Genomic DNA, 22,998 nt, shown 5'->3' on the forward strand with positions numbered 1-22,998 from the left:
GAATAGGAGGGGCGGGAAGGGGAGGAGGGATTCCTGGGAGAGCCAGGTGGGTTTCCCCCAGTTGCGCCCCCTCCCCTTCCGAGTCTCCGCCTTTCCTCGCGAGTTTTTCTGCTCCGTGGGAAGCGCTGCGCCTTTGCTTCTCCTCCTCCTGGGTTGCGGCTTCCACGAACGGCTCTCCGATCCCCTTCAGATCCTTCCCCCAAGACCCCCTCCTGCCCTGCAGCCCCACCTCTTGGCGCAGCCCGGCTCCCCGCCTGGGAGATCCTGGTGTTTCCCAGAAGGTTGGGCACCCCCGTTCCCATGTTCGGAGGAAATAAAATAATTTTAGGTCAAGTGACAGGTCTGGGAGCTCTAATTGCCTCCACTTCTCTGAGATCGTTCTCAAAACAACTCAAATGCAACTGATTGATGTTGAAAGGACAGTGGGAGATCCAGGGAAGAAAGGAGGAATTTGTTTTATGACTTTTACAAGCAAAATGTTAGAACTGGATTTCCCACTTCTGTACCCACATGGCTTTTCAGTACCGTATTCTCTTGGAGGAAAAAATAAACCCAGGAGTTTCTCTTGTTGACTATCAGAGTGGGGCAGTTGACAGATACAGAAATGAGCAGGCACTGTGTAACTTACTGTAAATAAGAAGCTATTTGAGGCTTTATAGAAGTAAAATAGAATATAGATTATTAACAAAGTGCTTTGACATTTTAACTTTGCTGTTGGTTCACCTGTTAACTACTTTGCCTCTCTATCTACCAAGTAGATTAAGGTCAAATTGGTTGTAAATAGAATTAGAACTTCATAAATTTTGGGCCTACTTCGTAAGGGAAGGAAAGTAATATTGCTCCAATATATTTATGAATATTCAAGTGGAGGGGAATAATATATGTAAATCTGGTTTTGTCTTATTGATGCACATATTTTCCTTCTATTTGAATGTTCTGTGTATCCTCCGCTGTGCCGCCCGCCTCCTGGCACGGCCTCGGGTCCCGGCGCTTCTGCCGCACGTGAGGGAGGGGATGCCGGACCTTCCCCCTTTTCCCGGGGGAGGCGTGGGTGGGGGGCGCGGCGGACGCCCAGGATGCGGGGCTCCCTGCGGCAGACTCGAGTGCTAAAATCCACGGGTTAGGGGGCGCAAATTACTTGCCTTGCCCCGGGTGCTGACAACCCACGCTACGCCACTGGTGGGCTGCTCTCTGATCCTCCCCTAGGCAGCTTCTCATCCTCTCCTTTCTTGAGGTCCTTCCCACACACTGTTACATCAAATGAGTTGCTGAGATCTAATTCAATTGATAACTAACTTGGGATCACATGAATGCATGCTAACACTCTTTCTGTCTAGCTCCCAGCATCTGCAGGATATCAAAATGCTGGACTATTGAGAGAGAGAGATTTCATGGACAATAATATATATAGATTAGGTAGATATGCTTTAAACGGTTACTTTTTATTGCTTATTATGAACTTTTAGCAATAAATGACTTGTTTTTTATCCATCCCAGGTGTTCGAAGATTTTATACTTTAAGTAAATATGCCTGGGCTTCGTATTTTTAATGTTATTAAGAATGTGTGTGTGTGTGTGTGTGTGTCTGTGTGTGTGTGTGTGTATGAAATGTGAACTTGTTTACCTTTACAGTACAGCCATGACTAAAATCTCTTATCCTTCATTTTATTTAAATAACTTATATGGCCACCTATCTCTGTGGTCTTCCTAGGCAGCTCACAACCACAAATAATAATAATAATAAATCCTGCCACTTAACACAAGACCAACAACTATCACTTGGATAAAGGTCTTCCTTGACAGGATCCATAACTACAGGCTGTGGCTGTATGCAAGCAACAAATTAGATTTACTCATTGGCTTTATAACGTGTCCTCTCCTTGGCATTAAACAGCAAGCAAGCCGTGATCAGAGAAGGGGGGAAAGGGATATTTATATGATATGGATTTAGCTTAAAAAGTGCTGGGAGAAGAATGAAAATGCAAGGCTTCTGTTTACATGAAAGTGTTGATAAATGAACAGTTTTGCAGAGTGGGGAAGCATCTCGATAGCTTTTTTCAGTGGGATCCTTTCAATTTCAGATATAGGCACAGTGCTGAAAGTTTTGAGCATCGCCAAAGAAAAATGGGACATGGAAGAGGTGATCCTGGAAGAACTACAAATATTCAAGGTAGGTCTCCAAAAGTGAACTATCTTTTACATTAGAGCAGGGCTCCCCAACCCCTGGTCCGTGGACCAGTACCGGGCCATGGCATGCCGGCAACCGGTCGGCACAAACAAGCAAAGCCCCATCTGCAAGATGTAGTCAGCACACAAAACCACGCACACTCCAGTCTGCGAAAAAAAACTCTCTCCACAGAACCGGTTCCTGGTGCCCAAAAGGTTGGGGACCTCTGCACTAGAGGGGAAAAAAACCCACAAGATATTTGTTTTTATTTTTAATTTTGTTATGAAATTTATTTGCCGTCCACCTCATATCCAATGACTCTGGTTGGCTAAGATATATTTTGGGCCAGAGGAAAGACTTTAATAACAGCAACATAAATATGTGTGTTTTTTTTGAGGGGGGGGGGTATTAAAGAGGAGAAAAAAAGCATGAAGTGTGAAATTTGAGACAAATCCTGGTGGAGTAAAAGTCTGCAGTCATTTCAAGGATAGGCAAACCATTTTGATCATCTTAGCAAACTTATTTGCTGGAGTGCTGTGCCCTTATTCCAAATCATGACATTTCCTCCAGGCTGCTAATTAAGCAGCTCTGTTGCCAAGGTCAATGAGGTAATGAGATGTTCGTGATATTGTTGCATGCATTAGTGGTACAACCCCCACCCCACCCCCCAGAATTAAGTCTTCTTCCAGACAAGCTCACTTGTGGCCTTCATGAACACCTTCAGGGTGTTCAGATACGATGAGCTATTATTGCAAAATAATCATTTCAGAAAGGAAAACTTTTTTTAAAAAACCACAAAATTAATTTCCCTGTATGCTTTTGATGTTAATTAGATGATTCTTGTTTAAAACTTTCCTATATCACAATTTGGCTGCCACAGGCACCAATTATAACTATATCACGTCGAAAATATCTGGGATCACCAATCAGCTGCCAAGTTATCTGGAATTATTAAGCATGTACCAATTTGTTGCATATTTGTAATATTAGATTTAATACCAAAAAGAGCTGTTGGCTCAACAGATGTTCCTCTACTTTATGGATTTCGTTTCTTTTTTTTTTCTTACAGAAAAAATAGAGGGGGGAAATTACTGTAGGTTCTATATTTTTATTAATCCATCTGAGAGTTATTTAATTCAATGTAGGTATTTCCAAGAACATGCAATCGACAAAGGAGAGGAATTTCCTCACACAAGGAATATTGTAATCCACATAGCTTACTTGAAAAAAAAGATTTATTTGACCACCCAAAGATTGTTCAGTTCAATTAAAATGTTCTTCCTGAAATCTCTCAGGAAGAATTCTTGGTTATGGAAAATTCAAATCCAGGAAGCAACTTCTAACACTCAAGACTGCACTGGGTGTTATCCCTATTAAACCACCTTCATTTACAAGATTACATAAGCCTGGAATTCCATTCTGATATTCCAGGTTAGATCTGAACAGAACTGGCTTCTCAAAAAGGTTCAGATACAAATCTGTGTTCTTGATGCACATGTCCTTTCCTTGATAACATCTTTTCCTCCAGATAAATGCAAGTGATGTTGACTCTGTCTTCACTGACATTTTTTCATCTGCTTTGCAGCATCCATCACCTATTCTGACCATGGAGATGTCTCCAAAGCAGGTAATTTGTAAATAGCACTAGATAAGTGGCTTTTTAAAAAGCCTGTGTGTAATATTTTATGATTTAATATTTGCTTGTTCCGCCCCCCCCCCCTGCCAATCTTACCCTTTCCGGTCCTTCCTGTCAAATTGCTCCTTTTGATTTCAAATCCATTTCCACATTCCACATGAACACGCTATATTCATTGCATATTAAAGAAAAAACAGTAAAAGAGGGAAGAAGATGTTGCATATATATTAGTTTGATTCTTTCTAGTTGATAGCTTTTGTGCAGAAGCTATTTGTCACACTGATATATCATTATCAGTAATTGTGTTATGCAAATCCCACAATGTTCATTCAGAAGTTAATCTGAGTGGCTTCAGCAAGGCTATGGTCTTCCCAGTTGCAATGTATGGCAGTGAAAGTTGGACCATTGAGGCCTTTGAACTATGGTGCTGGAGAAGACTCATGCGAGTCCCTTGGACTGCAAGGTGATCAAACCGGTCAGTCCTAGAGGAGATCAACCCTGACTGCTCTTTAGAAGGCCAGATCCTGAAGCTAAAACTCAAATACTTTGGCCACCTAATGAGAAGGAAGGACTCACTGGAGAAGAGCCTAATGCTGGGAAAGATTGAGGGCAAGAGAAGAAGGGGACGACAAAGAATGAGGTGGCTGAAGCAGTAGGCGTGAGCCTAAATGGACTCCAGAAGATGGTAGAGGACAGGAAGGCCTGGAGGAACATTGTCCATAGGGTCGCGATGGGTCGGACAGGACTTCGCAGTTAACAACAACAACAACAACGTTGACAATAAAGGTTCATTCATTCATTAAGGTTCCATCTTCAACTGGATCAACTGTTTTCATCTCTCTAGACTTGGTCATGTCAAGGTTACAGGGAACTGCCTCTGTCAATATTTAAAGCAAGGTTCTTTAGCCATTTTAAGATGTATGGACTTCAACTCCCAGAATTCCCCAGCCAGCATGCTGGGAGTTGAAGTCTATAGACCTTGAATTTGCAGACTTAAAGAGCCATGAAAAGAAGGTTTGGGTTACCTAAATCCTTTTTGGGACTCATGTTCATGAATTAGAATACAAAGTGTTCATGAGTTTCCTACTTAATCAGTTTGTGTCTCTGTGTGTAGCTTCATTAGATTGCTGTCAGGTTTGTTTTTTTTTACTATGTTATTGCCCCTGGATTTTCAAAGCAGACTTGAAGCCAAATCTAAATAATTGGAAGTGATGCTATGATGTTAAACAGGTGAGCTGCAGCAAAAGAGTGACTTAAAATGTCTCTAAAAAAATAACAGGGTTTTCTGCTTATCTTTATCACAAAATGATTGTGAGCCCATAAACCTAGTTAAAGCCAGTTCATTTAACTATGTGGAAAGAGACCGTTTCATGGATTCTGTTCCCTGCTCTATAAACAGTAATACTGATAGACATGAAGGCATTTCTATAATAACAGTTTTTTTTAAAAAAAGTACTTTAATGCTATAAAGCAATGTGAAGTTGTTTCTCATTTGTTTGCCTTGTTTGATTTGTAGCAACAATTGTACATTGGTTCCAGAGATGGACTGGCTCAGCTTTCCTTGCACAGATGTCATACATATGGGAAGGCATGTGCTGATTGCTGCCTTGCCAGAGACCCCTATTGTGCTTGGGATGGAAATTCCTGTTCCAGATACACCCCGACTTCAAAAAGGTAAGGAATCTGCCCATCTGAACTATTATACCTAATGGTCGCTTGTTCCTTGAACCTCAGTCAATATTAGGCACATATCCTGAGGAGTATATTGGGATCTGAGGCAACCTCCTTCCCTCTTTCTCCATTGATGTCTGCTATAATTTTCTCTACTAAGTTCTCTGCATGGTCTGTAGTTTCCTATTCACATTAGAATAGAATATCTCTGAAGCCTTAGCAATTAAATGGAAAGGGTAGTTTTTGATTACTCATTTGATTAAATCTCAGGTGTCATGGCAAGATCTCTTGGCAACTCTTTCTTTGCTTGAAATTAGTCCTGGGATTGAGGAGACAAGAAAGTTGGGATGGGGGCAAGACAGGTTGAAAGATCTTAAAATACCCAGTGCTTTATAATCTTCTTCAGGGTCATTATTCACATCTTATTTCCGTCCCCAACATGCACATTCAGTGAATCTCCCTACTTTGGCTCAGTCCATGAACTGCCTTCCTGAAATATAATGTACATACCAGCCTTGTCAGATGGAAACAAGAATTCCGTCTTAAATGCCATTTTGGCAACCTCTTTGTTCATTTTTTAGGCGTGCAAGGAGGCAAGACGTGAAATATGGAGACCCGATTACCCAGTGCTGGGATGTTGAAGACAGTAAGTGTTGAATTGGTGTTTGTGTTTCCAACATTTGGCATTTCAATTGAGAAGCTGGCAACCTTAATCCAACCGTAGGTGATGGCTGGTTTTTTGTTGTTTTGTCTTAAAAACTCATGTGTCTCAAAGGGATGCCTTGGTCTGTTCTGGATGTTGAGAATTGTATTCTTGACTCTTGAGGCTGTCCGTTCTGTAGGGTAGGGTAAGATAGGATAGGATAGGAGAGAATAGAGAATATACAATAGAGAATAGAGAGTAGAGTGGAGTGGAGTGGAGTGGAGTAGAATTCTTTATTGGCCAAGTGACTGGATGCACAAGGAATTTGTCTCCGGTGAAGAAGCTCTCAATGTATAAATTGGCGCCAGTATTCCATAACCAAGAGTGGCTGGTGTATTGTTATTCTTTCTCAGTATTGCAACTTACTATTTAGCTATCAACAGCAGCCATCAAGAGATGAAAAAAAAACATCGTTCTGAAACCCAAATGAAAAAAAAATGTGTCTATAAGAATGTAAGAAGACTTACAGACTTACAGTAATGAAGACATTTTCTTATCTATTTTGGCACAGCAACTCTTGAACCAAAATCTGAAATCTTAGTTCCAATTAGCAAGTAATCCAGGATTTCTTCTAATTCTTCCCTACTAATTAAGCAATCTCCTTTTCATCAACAGCTTACTGTCTTCCCACAGATATAGCTGTTCATGCTCCTGGCAGACTAACTTGCTCCCTGGCAAAAGGTCTTGCAATATGCATTATCTATAGTCAGCCCTGTGGTTAAGCTGAAATTTCTGTAACAACATAACGTAAAATTTAAAATGTTCAGTTCAGAATATTTATTTTCCTTTCTTAGAGGAGTGGGTGGGGGGGTTTGGGTAAAACCACTGAAGCAAAACAGTATTATTTTTCCTTAAAAATCAGTATTTAATTCAGGGTTTCAATTACTGCACAGTTGTTTTCATATTAATCCTGTTGTGTATGCAAATCAAAAGAAATGTGCAGGGCCTGAGTGCGGTCAGCGTTAAGGAAAATGAGAGTTTCTGTGCTTTTGGTCTGTGGGGAGAAGAGCTGTCCCAGAGAAGAAATCAAAATTTCCTGAAGGAATAGATTTTATTTCTCTTATAACAAGGCAATGATGTAGGCTGATGGGGATGACACAAAATAAATCTTGGAAACGGTTTAATTTCCAGCATGTGAGCCTGTCTCTAGTAGCTAGGGAAAAATGGAGGACATTTTTTTTTAAGTTTCCTGTTGTACCCAACTCCATTTATTTTCCCCATACCGCAAAAGTGTCAGTTCATTGTGTCCATTGTTTCTCTCCTATCTTTGAAAATATTCAAATTGAAGGTATTCAAATTGCTCCCAAAATAGTGTAAATATCTTCATAGTAGAATTATTCCAGTACTTTTGAATGCTCTGAATATACAAATGATTTGGGGGGTATTTATATACAACCCAAAAGGTCTTTCCATGAATTCACATTTTTTTCTCTCTCTCTAATGTGACTGCTTTCCCAGAACATTTAGTTTTCTCTTATTCTGGGGGGTATGTGTGTCAATATATGCATTTTTGTCTGGGGGTAGTGGTGATCTGCATTCCATGAATTGGAAAATACAATAATGAGAAATAATAATTGGGTTCCAGTTCATAGGTTAGCCCAGGAATAATGAATTAAAGACTTACATGAATTAGAGACTTGACTTCCTTGGCTTAAGCCTCATTGAAAGCAATTTCAGAACGAAAGAATCATAGATCGAATTCTTCTTTCGCAGTGATGGAGATGACAGGAAGTGACCAAATCAAAGATGAATGGCATTGTTATAAATGGCTGGCATTAATTTGAATGTCTATGTGCCATTCCAAACCATTTGTTTTCTTTAAGAGCTTAGGTGCCGTTCTGCCATCTGCTCCACATCAGTCATGTTTCCCCATTCTTTAATAAATCAGGGCAGGGTTAATCCCCTTTCCTGTGTTTGCTTTCCAGGCATTAGTCATGAAACCAGTGATGAAAAGGTGATTTTTGGCATTGAATTTAACTCAACGTTTCTGGAATGTGTCCCAAAGTCACAGCAAGCTTCCATTAGGTGGTTTATTCAGCGTTCTGGAGAAGAGCACCGGGAAGAGGTGAGGCTGGCTTTCCCTCAAGAGAGAAAACTCCGTACGCATTGGTGAAAAAAAAATGGAGCTGATAGAATGTGTCAATATTAGATTCAGCATAACTGATTTAGCTCATAAAATAAATACCGTAGATCACGGGTGTCAACTCGCCACGTCATGTGACGTGTCACGACGTATCGTGACTTTTTCACATTGCCAGTGCTGGGGTGGGCACGGCCCACGGGCCGGCAATTTAACACCCCTGCTGTAGAGAGAGAGACAGACAGACAGACTGTCCACATAGTATGATGATAGATAGATATAGATAGATGGAGAGAGAGAGACAGACAGACAGTCCACATATGATGATAGACAAGACAGACAGATACTGTCCATATATAATGATAGATAGATAGATAGAAAGACAGACAGATAGATTCTGTCCACATTTGATGATAGACAGACAAACAGACACTGTCCACATATGATAGATAGACTGACAGACAGACAGATTCTGTCCACATATGATGATAGACAGACAAACAGACACTGTCCACATACGATGGTAGACAGACAAACAGACAGACACTGTCCACATACGATAGATAGACAGACAGACAGATAGATTCTGTCCACATATGATGATAGACAGACAGACAGATAGATCTGTGGATCTGTGGATCTATGGATGGATCTATGAAATTATAAAAATAGATAGATGTGCTTATTCGGTCAGAAATAAGTTGGTCACAGCCCAATTTCTTTCATTTGATTAAACTTTTCTTTTCTCTGTACCTCTTTTCAACTTTTTTTCTTTCCTCCAAAAGCAGTAGGGGGTTGTAGCTTTTCCGTTTGCATCATGCTATCGGTCCCAATCCCAGCACTTCCAGGTGAATCACATTTAGCAAGTGACGTGCTGTTCCTGGAATTCACGTGCAGTAACATTTCCCCAGACCTTCTGTGCCTCACTCCAGAAGTAAAGAGCTCCGTGTAGCTCATCAGGGTGCAAAATCTGCTTTCCTAAGAGGAAAGAGAGGGCAACTTCCAGCTCGGCTTAACAGCCCTTTGGCCCTGCAGGGTCAGGGCTGGAGTGTCATTTGGAGTGTCATTTCCAGGCAGAGCTGGGTGTGGAAGTAAACAGGATCTCCAGTGATCCGGTTGCTTTCACCATGTCATTCAGGCATGTGTGTGTGTGTGTGGGGGGGAAGATGCTAAGCTTGTAAGCCGCCCTGAGTCTTCGGAGAAGGGCGGGATATAAATGGAATTAAATATATATATATATATTTAAAAAAATCTCCCTTTAGTGAGAAGGATTCCCATCCTGCAACTCTTCACTTTTATTTCAGTGATGCTCAAGCAAACCAGCAGTTTTGTCTCTTGGTTTTGAGGGTGTTTTTCCTCCTTGTACTAGAATCACAGCGGAGATGAGGGGAAAAAATAATAATTAAGGTATCATCATGTGTTCATGAAGCTGGAATCAACTGAGAATCAAATGAATCCATTTATTTAATCATCATAAATTTCCTTTCTGCGGTGAAATGTAAAGACACCTAAGCTTTGAGTTCAACTCAGTTTCTTGGCAAAGATCGTTTGCCACTTTTAAGAAACGTTAGACGCAGTTTAAGTTACATTAAGTTACTTAATTTAACTTAACTTAATTACATTAAGTTAAGTTACAGCCCCAAGTCCAATTTGCCCCAAGATTCAGTTTTACCAAACTGCCACGTGTGCCATCAGTATAAAAACAATTGTTTTATATTTATTGTTTTATTGGATTGTTGTATCCTGCCAAGAGAGCCATTTCCCATGAGATAAGCTGCTGTATAAATTTTATTAATAAAATAAATAAAATAACATGTATACTTTCAGAGAAATCTAACAAGCCATACACCTAAAACGATAACATATATAATCTTTTTTTTCCTTATTCTTCTTTTGTGACTTCTTCCCCCCCCCCCGTTGGCTGCCTGAATAATCACAGGAAACTCAATATCAATTGGACGGTGTTTCCACTGTGCACAATTTGATATCTGTCGATTGTTGTTCTGTTGTACCTCAAAGCTACCTTCCACAGGTGATGAAAAAAACTATTAAAATGGTTCAAAAATAGACAAAATTAAACAGAAAGAACACACAAGAATAAGAAGGAGCAAAATGCCACGGGAAAATTGTAAAAGTGATAAAATGTCCTAGCCCAGAAGTGCAGTATAATTTAGGATCTCCTGATGTTTGAGGGACACCGAATATTTTAGAATATGGAGCGTGCGTAATTAGTACTCCCATGAATTGTTTCCTCACCCTAGTGGATATGGCCACCTCTTTCTGTGGATTCAACCACAAAGTAACCATGCACGCACAATGCTAGCAGAGATAACTTTGCTTGCGTGAGTGTTCCATGTCACGCTTCCGTAGCACTCATAAGTCATTGTCATCATCTCTGGTGGCAGAATGTTAGGATGCATTATTGCAGGCTGACTCTGTCCACAGCCAGGTGTTCGATCCTGACCAGCTCAAAGTTGACTCAGACTTCCATCCTTCCAAGATGGGTAAAAGGAGGGCCCAGATTGTTGGTGGCAATAGGTTGGCATTAGTAAACCACTTAGAGAGGGCTGTAAAGGACATGAAGCAATACATAAGTCTAAGTGCTGGTGCTATTGCTATCAGCAATCAACCCCTGTGGTTGAAGACATAATGACAACCAATCAACAGATGAGTTGTGATGTCAGTGAGCAGCATTTCTGCAGACTTTGGGCAAAAGAACCCAAATCAATATGAACATCAGCACATAGTTGAAACATGGAACTAGCTGAAGTCACAGGCACATGTTGGCATATGGTTTAGGAAGACTAGAAATGAGATTGTACATAATAATAGGAAAAGGATCCAATAAATAGGAAACATAAACATTCTTCCTTCGTTTGGCTCTTTGTTTTGATAAATGTCCAGAATGTGTAAAAGACGCCTTGACTTAACAACCTGGACACCAGCCACATTTGAATCTTGGTTAATTAGACTGTCTTATGAATTAATGCTAGTAAGAAGTTTTAATGTGAAAAATTTAATGGTTTGGAAGCTCAGGCTATGAATTAAGAACTTCTTTATTCAGATGTCATTTCTGCCATTAACTCTCCAGGCAGCCTTTGGCAACTCCTCATCTCAAAATCTTTCTATATTTCATTTAAAATGTGGGAATAATAATATTAAACCAGGCTTCTTTTATTACTTAGTAAAAGTAAAGGTTCCCCTGCACATGCGTGCTAGTCGTTTCTGACTCTAGGGGCCGGTGCTCATCTCCATTTCAAAGCCGAAGAGCCAGCGCTTGTCCGAGGACGTCTCCATGGTCATGTGGCCGGCATGACTAGACGCCAGAGGCGCACGGAACGCTATTACCTTCCCACCGTAGTGGTCCCTATTTTTCTACTTGCATTTTTTACATGCTTTTGAACTGCTAGGTTGGCAGAAGCTGGGACGAGTAACAGGAGCTCACTCTGCTATGCGGCACTCGGGATTCGACCTGCCAAACTGCCGATCTTCTGATCGACAAGCTCAGCATCCTAACCCACTGAGTCACCGCGTCTCTTTTTATTACTCATTGAGGTTCTATTTTCTCTTTTTATCCAACGAATGCAAAATGGCATCTGTATTATATCTGTACTTTCCCCCCTCTAAGGTGAAATAGACTGAGGTTGTCAGTGGTTACCTAAGGAGATTTAAGGTTGTTCTCTCTAGTCCTAAACTGACAATGTTCTAGTTACGTATGTTGCTGTAAAATTGTTACCTATTTATATTACTGTCAGGAAAGGACAGATTTATCTGTTGTTTGGGTTATTTTTGACTTAGGACAAATATTTATACATAATTTCATTCTGGCTCATTTCTTCACCAGTTTATGAAATTCAGAAAATAAAATAAAAGGGGAATGTGTACATCCTGTTTTGACATTTCCACACAATGACCCTTTTTAGCATTTTACCCCCAAATAGGTATGAGAATGGAGGTAATACTCTGATTGCTTTCTTTATAAAGTTCAGCAGTGCTCCAGAGAAAAATGCAAAAAAAGTAAGAGATAACTATTCTATAATAATTAGACAATAATTTTAATTCTCAGATGTATCCCAAAAGTGAACATAATGGTTAGACAATAAATAAAATCCTGAAGTTTTTCCAATAATTGGAGACAAAGCGATTCCATGTTGTAGGAGTAGAAAGACAATAAACCATTGACAAAGGCAAGTGATGTTGCCAGCCCTGTGTGCAGTTTTAATATGTTGCTGTTTTTTTTAAAACACTCTCTTAGCACTTTCTTCCTTAACATGCAATCCTCTTAAATAGTTATTTTATTTGTATGGAAAGAAGGGATGGCTCTAAATAGATAGTGCAGTCATTAATATGAGTCAAAGCTTGGAAAAGTACAGGAGTCTATATGTCATTGCTATCAAAATGAAGATGATTGATTAACATCAGTGGAATTTAAAATCAAGAGATTGTCATTGTCAGCACAAGTATAGACAACAAGACATTTCTCAAGGGCAAGAAGACATGATGTCAATACTCCATCAATCAAGGGTCACCTAGATGGAACATCAGAATAACACTGTGGCCAAAACAGAGGATTGGGGTGATGTTAGGAAATCAATTTTTAGAGCCGATTTATTGATGGGGTCTTTCAGAATGGAAAATCCCAGATCATGGCTGACTTTTGACACTGGTTTCAGTGGAGCCAAATTTTACTTAGAGGTGGATTCAGTCCTGTATATGAAAGTGTGTGAGAGAGATCTGCAGCTCGTTTCACATACAGTTAGCTGAAAACATATGGCATTTTTTCAGTTTGACTTAAGACTATTTCAGTAGAAATGGTGGGAGTTATTTAATGCATTATCTTGTCTCGTGGAATATTCCCCAAGGATTCTATTTGGAGAGATAATTTGTAGGAAGCTGATATATCACTGTTACAATTGACACTTCTTCGTAGTGATTCTTGTGAAGGTAGTGGTGACCTCCACCCAGAATACTTGCATTCCCAGATCTTCTGTTTTGTAAAAGATATTTCTCTTGCAGCTACATGGGGAGGATTCTAAATTTAAAAGTGGGCTCGTTCACCTCAATAGTTTCTGAAGATTGTCCTCCATCATAAGTCTGGTACCTTAAGGTCTCTGGGCCATGTTCCCCCAACTATGAGTTTCCATAGCTAAGAGTGGCCTTGACCTAGGTCAGCCTCATCTTCATCCAACACTAATCATGCTACCACATTGGTTCATGTGTAGAACTGAGCTCAGGCCTAAGCATGCTTTAAATTTTCACTTTTTTAGAGCCAAGTTCAACAAAACCACTGTGTTCGTTAGGCATAGATTATACAGAGTTCAAAATAGTCCGCAGCTCTATGAAACATGGATACTCTTAAGTGAATGTCCTTCTTGGCCAGCGCAAGGTGGTTTGGCTTTGCTTTGGACAGACGGTGTATGCCACAGAAGCAGCACAGTTTGACTCAAGATTAGATGGCTCGAAGACTTCCCCAGGAATTTCTGCAGCTGGAAGAAGCTTTGAACATCTGCTTCTTTTGGCTGGACAGAAGACTGGCAGGGATTTCTTGGCATAGGCAGGACCTTTTGCCGTTGTTGGAACTGTGGGAGGTGGTGTCAGTTAATACCTCTCTTTTACTTCATTAAGAGTGAAGATTTGAGTCTGAGTAGCAGCTTTTGTTAAGGTTGCATCTCCTCAAAATTTTGCACAGCCCTAGTTATCACGGAATCTGATCTACCAGCCACAATGTTTGTTTAATGTATATCTTTCTACAGTTGCTTTGTGTGCCCTGTTTTTTTCCCCCCTGTTTGGAATTTAATCAAAAAAATTTTTTTTAGTATATGTAGTTCCACCAATCCTGTTATAAATTAAGCATCTGAATGAAAGATTGAAGATCTGGTAGCAAGAAATGAAATGCCTGCTGTTTATGAAACTCCAGAGGCCTGAGGATAGAAGAAAGACAGAAATGTTGAACTGCTGTTCAAGGTGTGATAAGGATAGAGGAGTCTTTTTTTTTTTCATTCTATTGAAGATGGTAGATGACAGACAGACGCCAAATCCAGGTTCTCTTATATTCTTGACATGTATTTCTAAAAATCTCAAACTTGAATACAACTCACGGTTTCCTTATAAGGAACACAGATACAATATTCTGTATGTAGGACTCAGGGCAGTGAACAGGGCAATACATGTTAAAAGACAAAATACAAAAATTAAAAGAGAGTAAACAAATGCCCACAGCTCTTACAATAGGCTAAAACACATTAAAAGTAATAAAAAACCCAATTTGCTTTATCAGTTAAAAATAGTTCTATCAAATTACCAACCAGCACAGAGACCTGGGGAAAATAAGTTTTGGAGTTAAAAAAAAATCACTACAATGATAAACAGACCATCTAGGCATCTTGTTATCTCAGAATGAATCCCAATTCTCACAATCCCCAGCTATTCATTGTAAAAAGGAAAAAATAATAATAATGATAAGCTCAGTCCATCTGGAAAGTATTAGTTTTAGAACAAGAGAGAAGGAATCCGAAGTCAAAGCTCAGGATCTCAAAGTATATATAATGCACAGTATATATAAATACATATTAAGTTCCTTTCTCTCTACCTCGTTTTTCCAGCCAATGATAAAAAGTATCCCATGTTCTAAAATAAAGAGTCTTCTTTCTCTTTCATTTTCAACATCAATCTATCCATTTCTGCACACTCTATTTTTTTTTAATTAACACTTCCTCCGTTGGTAAATCTTAATTTTTTCCAATATTGAGTGAATACAATTCTTGCTGCTGTTAATATATGCAAAATTAGATATATACACACTCTTTCTCATCATTTCCTACAATTATGCCTAAAAATAATAATTCTGGCTTAAACTCTATATGTTTTTTTTCATCATTTTCTCTAACCATGTATGTATTCTTAACCAAAATCTTTTAGCTTTAGAGCAGGTGGACAAAAAAATAAATAAATCAACTTTTCAGTTGGTGTTGCTATTTGCACAGAATCCCTGGGATGGATACTTGGAGATCTACCCCTAGAGGGGGTCTAAAAAAGAGCTTTTATATACCGATTCAATAAGAATCAGGTCTGTTCATCATCGTAGTAAAAATGATGCTCAATGGCAGAATTTCAAGCATTAAAAGTACCAGCCAATCGGAATGTTAACCCTTTAGAATAACCTGTAGGGCCTAATTATTAAGTGACTCTAATTCATGCAGTAAAAAGGATACAAGATTTAATGAATGATGGTAGTTCTCATGTTCCATTTTACAGATCCTTAGCCAATGCCTGCCCACCCCAGATTTAAAGAAGACGGTCCTTTATTAGCTCCTGATTCTTCTTTAGCACCTCCCCTTCCACACCCTATCTCCGAATCTGTTTTTCCTAGCTAAGTACTTGTAAATATTGGCTGAGATAACCATGTAGTTCTACTTAATCTTGACCTTCATGGCTTTTCTTTGCAGTTGCCAGTGAAATAAGTTTGGGTCAAGTAACTGTAGGACTGTTAATCAGTGTCAACACAGCCTGTTTCCTTTTGAATGGAAGGATTGCACTGAAAGGGGAGAATGTTTTCTGGAAGAATTTAAAGCATGCCTGTGTCACAACAAACATTTTATGTATAAAGCCATCCTTACTAGGGGAGGAAAAAGATATAACTTCTCCAGCAAGGTATCTGCAATAGATGTAACTCCTTAATTTAAAACAAGTCGCAATTCTAAATAAGCTGGTTATTTTAAAGTGGTTTGCCTAATTGATAATAGAGAGGCTTATTCTAGAATATCTTTTTAGTATGGCCCAAGACCAGCTGTCACTCATTTTTCCCCAGAAGCAACATATTTAAAATGCAACAGAAAAATCATACTATATAATATTTTTATTTTTATTTTTTATTTTAATTCCATTTATATCCCGCCCTTCTCCGAAGACTCAGGGCAGCTTACAAGCTTTATTTATTTTAAAAAAGATTATCGATGCATTTATATGGCTACCCAACTCACCAACTATGTGACTTTGAATAACATAGAAAAAAAAATAAAAAAACAAAACCATAAGTAATTAATACAAAAATAACATCGCTCATTAAAAAAACATCCTTGACAATGAAATGGCAATCCAAACTAAACACTTCTGCAACTCACCCATCTGCGGCTTCACTCAGATTTAAGGGAAACAACAAATATTCCATTTACAACAATGTCTTCTACTGCTTTTGTCTTAAACTCTCATATCCTTCTTTAATGGAAATAGAGCACTTTAAGGCGGGTATTTCTAAATCTCCAGTTCCAACTTCAAAGTTCCTTTGTCACCACCAAAAGTCGGCCCTCATTTCTGTGAATTTGCTAACTGACTGGATGATATTGATGGCCATTTGTTGGTGGTTTCATAGATCTGGACCTCACTAATGCATCACAAAAGCATATTACAAATGAGAAGCAGGAGAAATCAAAATCCTGAAGTCTTCCTTGCTTGTTATGTCTAGCTTGGTATTTGGTCACAATCTCCCTTTCTTAAAACACCGGTATTAAAACCTATGATGCAATCAGTGGCTCAGATGTATGCATCTGTCTTGCTATGCAGTTTTCAATGAACGTGTGCACGTGAGGGAAAGAATGAATGAGATATTTTGTCTACATATTTTTCACATGAAGGAACAGCATATGATCTGCCCACTGTGAATACATTTAATTCTGTCATCCTCCTCGCTTTGTAAATCTATTCCTTCAGACATTTGCTAGACAAGTGGGCAGCATTCCATTTTCACTTCTGTTTTGCTCACCTGATCCCTCTTCTTATCCTGCTAAAGACAGCGGTAGAAAATTTTGAAAGCTAACAGTTTGCCCCAATAATTTACTTTGTGTTATTAGCCTAATGCTAAGATTTCCCGGTATTCATGGTACATGCTGTTTGGTCAAGCTCAATCTTCCACTGTTACTGCTTTTCATTCTGTAGGCCTCAGTGTGGCAGTAGAAGAACATAATGTGACTTTGTCATGTCAGGGAACGCTTTCAGATTTATCTCCACTTCAGTGAAAACGTGTTTTAGAAAGCCTGCTTGGGATATAATGGCAGAATGCATGTACTGTGAACCAGGAAGTCCCAAGCAGACATCCCAAAGATCAGGAGGTCATGTTTAACAAGTCTATACCTCAGCCTCAGCTTTTCATCTGAAATGTCCAGTGGCCAGAATGACTTATGAATCTTCTGAGATGGATTGTGCGTAGCAACCTGTTTAGAGCATTTAAGGAAAACATAAGCATGTCCCAAACATGAGATTATCAGATAAGATAGGTTCTGTGAGGGGAATTTTTGGGGCAGCCATTTTAAATTTCATTGTAGCTATATTTTTGGCTGGCCACCACGTCTCTGCTGGTCCAGCTCCAACATTACTTTCAGACAGTGCTTTTTTTGTCATAGAACTCACCAGAACAGAGTTCCAGCACCTTTTTTGACAGATTTTCCAAGTTTTAAAAGTAACTTTTGAAAATTTGATGTTTGGTCCACATAGACTTGAATCGCCCTGTCAAGTGTAGCAGGTCGGCGGCAAAATCATTAGAATGGTGCATGCGGGCTGCTTATGTGTCAAGTCCAATGCATCCGTACTTCATCCAGCTGCTCAGCTTGTGGCTCTGCTGAGCTTGTGATTGGTCACGTGGTTGCGCGCTTAGCGCTTACTGCGGGCAACGACCATTATATTTCGTTACACAACTGACGTGTGTGGGTGTGTGTACAGTGATTGACTACACGTGAAAGGTAAATAAAAGATTAACAAGATGTAAGTTCCAGCACCTTTTTTTCTTACAAAAAAGCACTGCTTTCAGAAATGTAATAACTCCTGAATGAAACTTCTTTCATTTGTTGTTCTGGAATAACAGAAGCCCCAGGCATATATCCACAGGATATTTCTGATCACATTAGCAACGTCTCACATCCTGGGATGTAGGCAGTACAGAAAAAGGAATGCACCCTTGTCATGCTCCCTCATTATCGGGAAAGGAGGAGGAGGAGGAATTTACACTTATATATTCCAGAAAGCAGTTGGACCAACTTTTAGATTAAAGTGATAAAGTTGTCTCAACTTCACACATGAAAGGAAAAAGACACATATTTGTCCCATAGGAATAGTTGTCCGTTACAATAAAAATCTGTTTTAAATCCTTAGTCTTTCTTTGGGGCTTTTTTAGGTCCAATGGATATATCTAAAATGTTGTGCTTTGTTAACAAATTATTTGCAGAAGTCATTTTATGAGTGTCATACATCCTTAAGTAAAGTAATTTTCAGTGCACTGAAGGAAATCTTCTGTGCAAAGAGGAAGACCTTTTTTGGGTAATCTGATTCAATCCAGAATAGGTAAAAAGGAAAGATATTTTTTATGAGAGCTGTGCAAGGAATAAAATGGCATGAAGCCATAAGTGAGGAACAGTTGCAAAAACATAGGCACAGTGCAGAGAAATAAATAGGGAAATCATTTTCTTTCCCACTTATAAAACTGGAATTGAACTCACTCAGGGAAAGATTAAGAGGTTCAGGCTAAACAAAAGTGCATAAATCAGCTATGAAATTCATATTGTACAATAAAGGGATCAGCCACAATTAAATGTCCTTACCTTAAAAGCAACTAGACTTCTCATGGGTTTTTATTTAGCCACTGTGGAATAAATTGCTAGGGATGATTGATACCATCCATTATGTTTTCAGATACATGGATCAGAGTCACAGACTGGAATTGGGTCATGCAAATATTAGACTACAGGACTCCATTGTTCTTTTCATCAGCAGCAAAGGCCTTTAAGAAGCTAATGCAAACAGTTGTTATTTGTAATAGATGCTATAATTATTAATTGCATGTAAAAATGCCTGAAAACCAATACTGGCTTCAACATCAGGAAATGTTTATTGTACTACATTGATTACAAGATCTGTAAAAGATGGCTGCGGTTTACCCTTTAATGCTATGTCGACTCTGTTACCAATAGATTTGAGAATACAACCTACTCAATAGCATACACACACACACATACACACAAACACACACACACACACACACACACACACAGAATAGCTCTGAAAACCCAGTTTGTTTTTGTTCAGGGGAAAAAGAAAAATTGCATACAATATTTGAATATAAGTCCAGAGCAAACTTTTAAAATGTTGCATTTAACAAAAGAACAACAACAAAAAGCCCAGCATGGCACTATGGAAATTTGAAGTAACTGTCTCCTTTTATAGACTGTCCCTTCTGTATCACTATTATTAGGACGTATTCTTGCTGTCTCAACTCCACTGCAGCAACACCGTGGTCTTTGTTGAAAACCAGTTATCAGGCCTGTTGGTAGTCCTGGATAAAAGCAGTCTTGACATGGCCTAGGAGCTTTGTCCATACATCTAATCAAAAACATGTTTTTTGTCATTTCTACCACAGTAGAGTTTTCTACCATCTAATTTTTCTGCCATCTAAATTTAGTACCATCTAAATTTAGTACCATCTACTTTTTCAAGCTTCATAGATCAAAACCATACTCAATCTGTTTTGAAATCATTGCTTCCAAGTATATGCCCTGAATTGATTGATTATTTTTATTAATTCCAATCCATCCTTTTTAGTATCAGGCATGCTAACCATCTTGTCATGTTCCTGTTCTTAGGAGGCTTAAGAGTGTAAAACTGTCATCCTCCAGATGTTGTTTACCCACAACTCCAAGCAGCCATATTCCACATGGGCAATGATGAGGGATGAGGGATTCAGAAAAATCTAGGATGCCACAATTGCCATGGCATTCATGGAAAGAATATCTAGAAATAAAGAATTTTTGAAAAGTATGAATTATATGGAACAGGTGCATGCCAAGATATCAAGAAAGTTGATTCTCCATTTTTATGGATATCTAACAAGTACATTATCTTTTTCGTTTTCCACTTGAGAATTCTGTTTCACATGGAACATCCAGTTGTCCTGTATTTTTTAGCATTATGTCATGCTTGTATCTCTTACTTGAACTTGAAACTGGACAGATGAGAAAAAGCTATAAGGATTGCAGAAGCATAATAATCACAAACATTATTTGTGAAATAATCACCAATAATCATGTGATACCTATAGGGCAGGGGTAGGCAACCTCGGCTCTTTTATGACTCATGGACTTCAACTCCCAGAATTCCTGCTGACTCAGGAATTCTGGGAGTTGAAATCCATGAGTCATAAAAGAGCCAAGGTTGCCTACCCCTGCCCTATAGGGCAATATGGACCAAGTCTGAACAGGAAAGAACTTCACAAGGAAGTGCTGCATTAGATTTGGTTAAAAAAAATCCTTCTTCTCCGGATTCAACATTCTTTTATATTTCTTTTCTATAACATTTATAGTGTTCCTTTTCTTCTACCCAACAGTTGAAACCAGATGAAAGGGTCTTCAAGACAGACTATGGGCTGCTAATTCGTAGCCTGCAAAAGAAAGACACTGGGACCTATTACTGCAAAGCACAGGAACACACATTTGTCCACACCATCGTGAAGTTAAACTTGAACGTCATCGAGAATGGACAGATGGAGAACAGTCACAGAGCAGAAGAAGAATCAAGCCGGACGCGAGATCTGCAAGCTGAGTCCCGGCTAAGATACAAAGATTATCTCCAGTTGCTCAGCAGTCCCAGCTTCAGCCTGGATGAGTACTGTGAGCAGATGTGGCACCGGGAAAAGAGACGGCAACGAAACAAAGGTGGCCCAAAATGGAAGCACGCTCAAGAGATTAAGAAGAAACGGAACCGGAGGCATCACCAGCCCTCATCTACATAGCTTCTAAGATTTTATTTAAAAGACGCTTGTGCAAGGGAAAGTACTTTTTGGGTGATTCTTGTGGGCATCTCTCCAGCAACGTTGCTTCTCAAAGAGACCTGGTGGCGCATAATTACTAATGTATTTGAGATCTTTGGACAAATACACCAGTAATGGGGGAGGGGGGAAGCCTTCAGGATTTGTATATTCTTCAACTCTGAAATGAGATAAAACAGTGCTCTGTAAAGTCCCTTGATGAAGGATATCCAGTACTGTTCTCTTGTTTCCCCAAGATTTAACAAAAGGCCTGTGGGACGATTGAACTGTTAGGCTCAAGGAAACTAAAAAAATGTGTGTGGCTGTTAGACTGTGAGATTTCTTCTAGACAGACACATCTTTGCTTCACTCAGCTGCACCCACAAATGTCCCAGCATGGACGGGCAGGTAAGAAATGCCTTAGATTAGGCAGTGATGCCTTCGTATACAGTATAAAAACCAGTGTAATCTTAGCTTCGCCAAAAGAAGGTGGACATGAATGGCAACCACTTTAACAGCTGTCTACTAAAAAGATAGATTGACACAGCTTGGAACTGACAACTGAGAAGACAATTGAACAGAAGGTTGGACTAGAAGACCTCCAAGGTCTATTATTCTATGTTTTTGTATCCAGGATGCAAGTCGGTGGCCAGTGCAGAATTCCTTTTAGAAAGCGACAGGATTTCTGGCAACACCCATTTTCTTTGGAAGATACCGTACTTTTTTGTCCCTCTTATCCACGTCTCACCCTGCCATTTTAATTCTTTTGCTGCTTTTCAGATGTTTCTTTGAAACGAAATCTAGACCAATTATCAGCAAAAGGGGGGAAGCAGCATTGTTGATAAGATGGGGGAAAACAGCCATCTCCTCAATCTTCGTTCCGAGCACTTGAGTATGTTAGAAGCGGTAGCGCGTTGGCAGAATATGTGTCTTATATTTTTACTAAAATAAAATGAAAACAAAGTCCATGTGTAAATAATGCGCACAAAAGAGATGGGCAGCTTCAAATTATTCTTTTTTTTTTTGTAAAACATTCTCTCTTTTTTAATTTTTAACTTTTCGCTGCTTAAATGATTTATATGTTTTTTTGCCAAGGGACTCCTTATTTTCCGTGGGTCTTACTCTCAAGCAGACAAATGGAACAAGTCAGCCAAAGTTACAAACCTGGTTTCATGGAAGCTGGTTTGTAGCATCAGAAATGAGGCCAAGGAGAGCCTGGTTTGGTGATTTTTCAGGCTGTTTTTGCACAAATGTTGTCGTCTTGACGCCGGTTCTCCATCAGCTGCCCTTAGCTCACCTACACAGATGCACACTATTCTCCTTTTCATGCCTTTGTCAGTGTGAAATGACAAATTAGCCATTTTCCTTACGTGGAGGAAGGTTTTGATTGACAACAAAAACAACAGGTTTTTCTTATTTCTCATGCATTCTCTTTCTTCTCGGGAGTAAATTTTGTGGGAAATCCATGTAATTGGCATGGCACTCAATAAAACAAAGACTGGTTTTGACTCCCAGCTCTGGAAAAATAGATGTTTCTTTATGTACTTGCTGCATTTGCGTGTGTAAATTTTTTTCTGGTTAATAATTGTGCGGCCATTTTCTGCTTTTGAAGTTTATTATTTATTTATTTATTTATTTTATTATATTTATATACCGCCCTTTCCCGAAGGACTCAGGGCGGTTTACAGGGTGGTTAAAACAAAAAATACAAAAGTTAAAAACAGATTAAAAAAATTATATCCGTCCCTGAACACATAAAACCCCAGTTAAAATTAAAATTAAAATTAAAATTCTCAGTTGGGTAAAGGGCTGCACCTTGAAGAGGAAAGAACATCTGCTCGTGAGCTATCTTGCCTTACATTTATTCACAGTGCTTTTTTTGTAAAAGAAAAAGGTGCCAGAACTCACACATGTCATACAACCCGCCTTGCCTACCCTACAAGGTTCCATCCAAAAA

At 39.2% G+C, this 22,998-nt stretch overlaps 1 protein-coding gene across 2 annotated transcripts in view; it reads left to right on the forward strand.

The window, feature by feature from the left end:
* The window catches only part of SEMA3D (semaphorin 3D), a 135,107-nt gene extending 112,511 nt beyond the window's left edge, over positions 1–22,596 (forward strand). For both annotated transcript variants that reach the window (XM_083366266.1, XM_083366267.1), the window contains exons 13-18: positions 2,082–2,170; positions 3,753–3,794; positions 5,320–5,477; positions 6,056–6,120; positions 8,103–8,242; positions 20,622–22,596. In XM_083366266.1, the coding sequence (XP_083222392.1) occupies positions 2,082–2,170; positions 3,753–3,794; positions 5,320–5,477; positions 6,056–6,120; positions 8,103–8,242; positions 20,622–21,026 (899 nt within the window). In that variant the 3' untranslated portion in view covers positions 21,027–22,596. The remainder of the gene's footprint in view (positions 1–2,081; positions 2,171–3,752; positions 3,795–5,319; positions 5,478–6,055; positions 6,121–8,102; positions 8,243–20,621) is intronic.
* The last annotated feature ends 402 nt before the right edge of the window (positions 22,597–22,998 follow it).

This window comes from Vipera ursinii, assembly GCF_947247035.1.
Source record: "Vipera ursinii genome assembly, chromosome: 6".
Lineage (NCBI taxonomy): Eukaryota > Metazoa > Chordata > Lepidosauria > Squamata > Viperidae > Vipera > Vipera ursinii.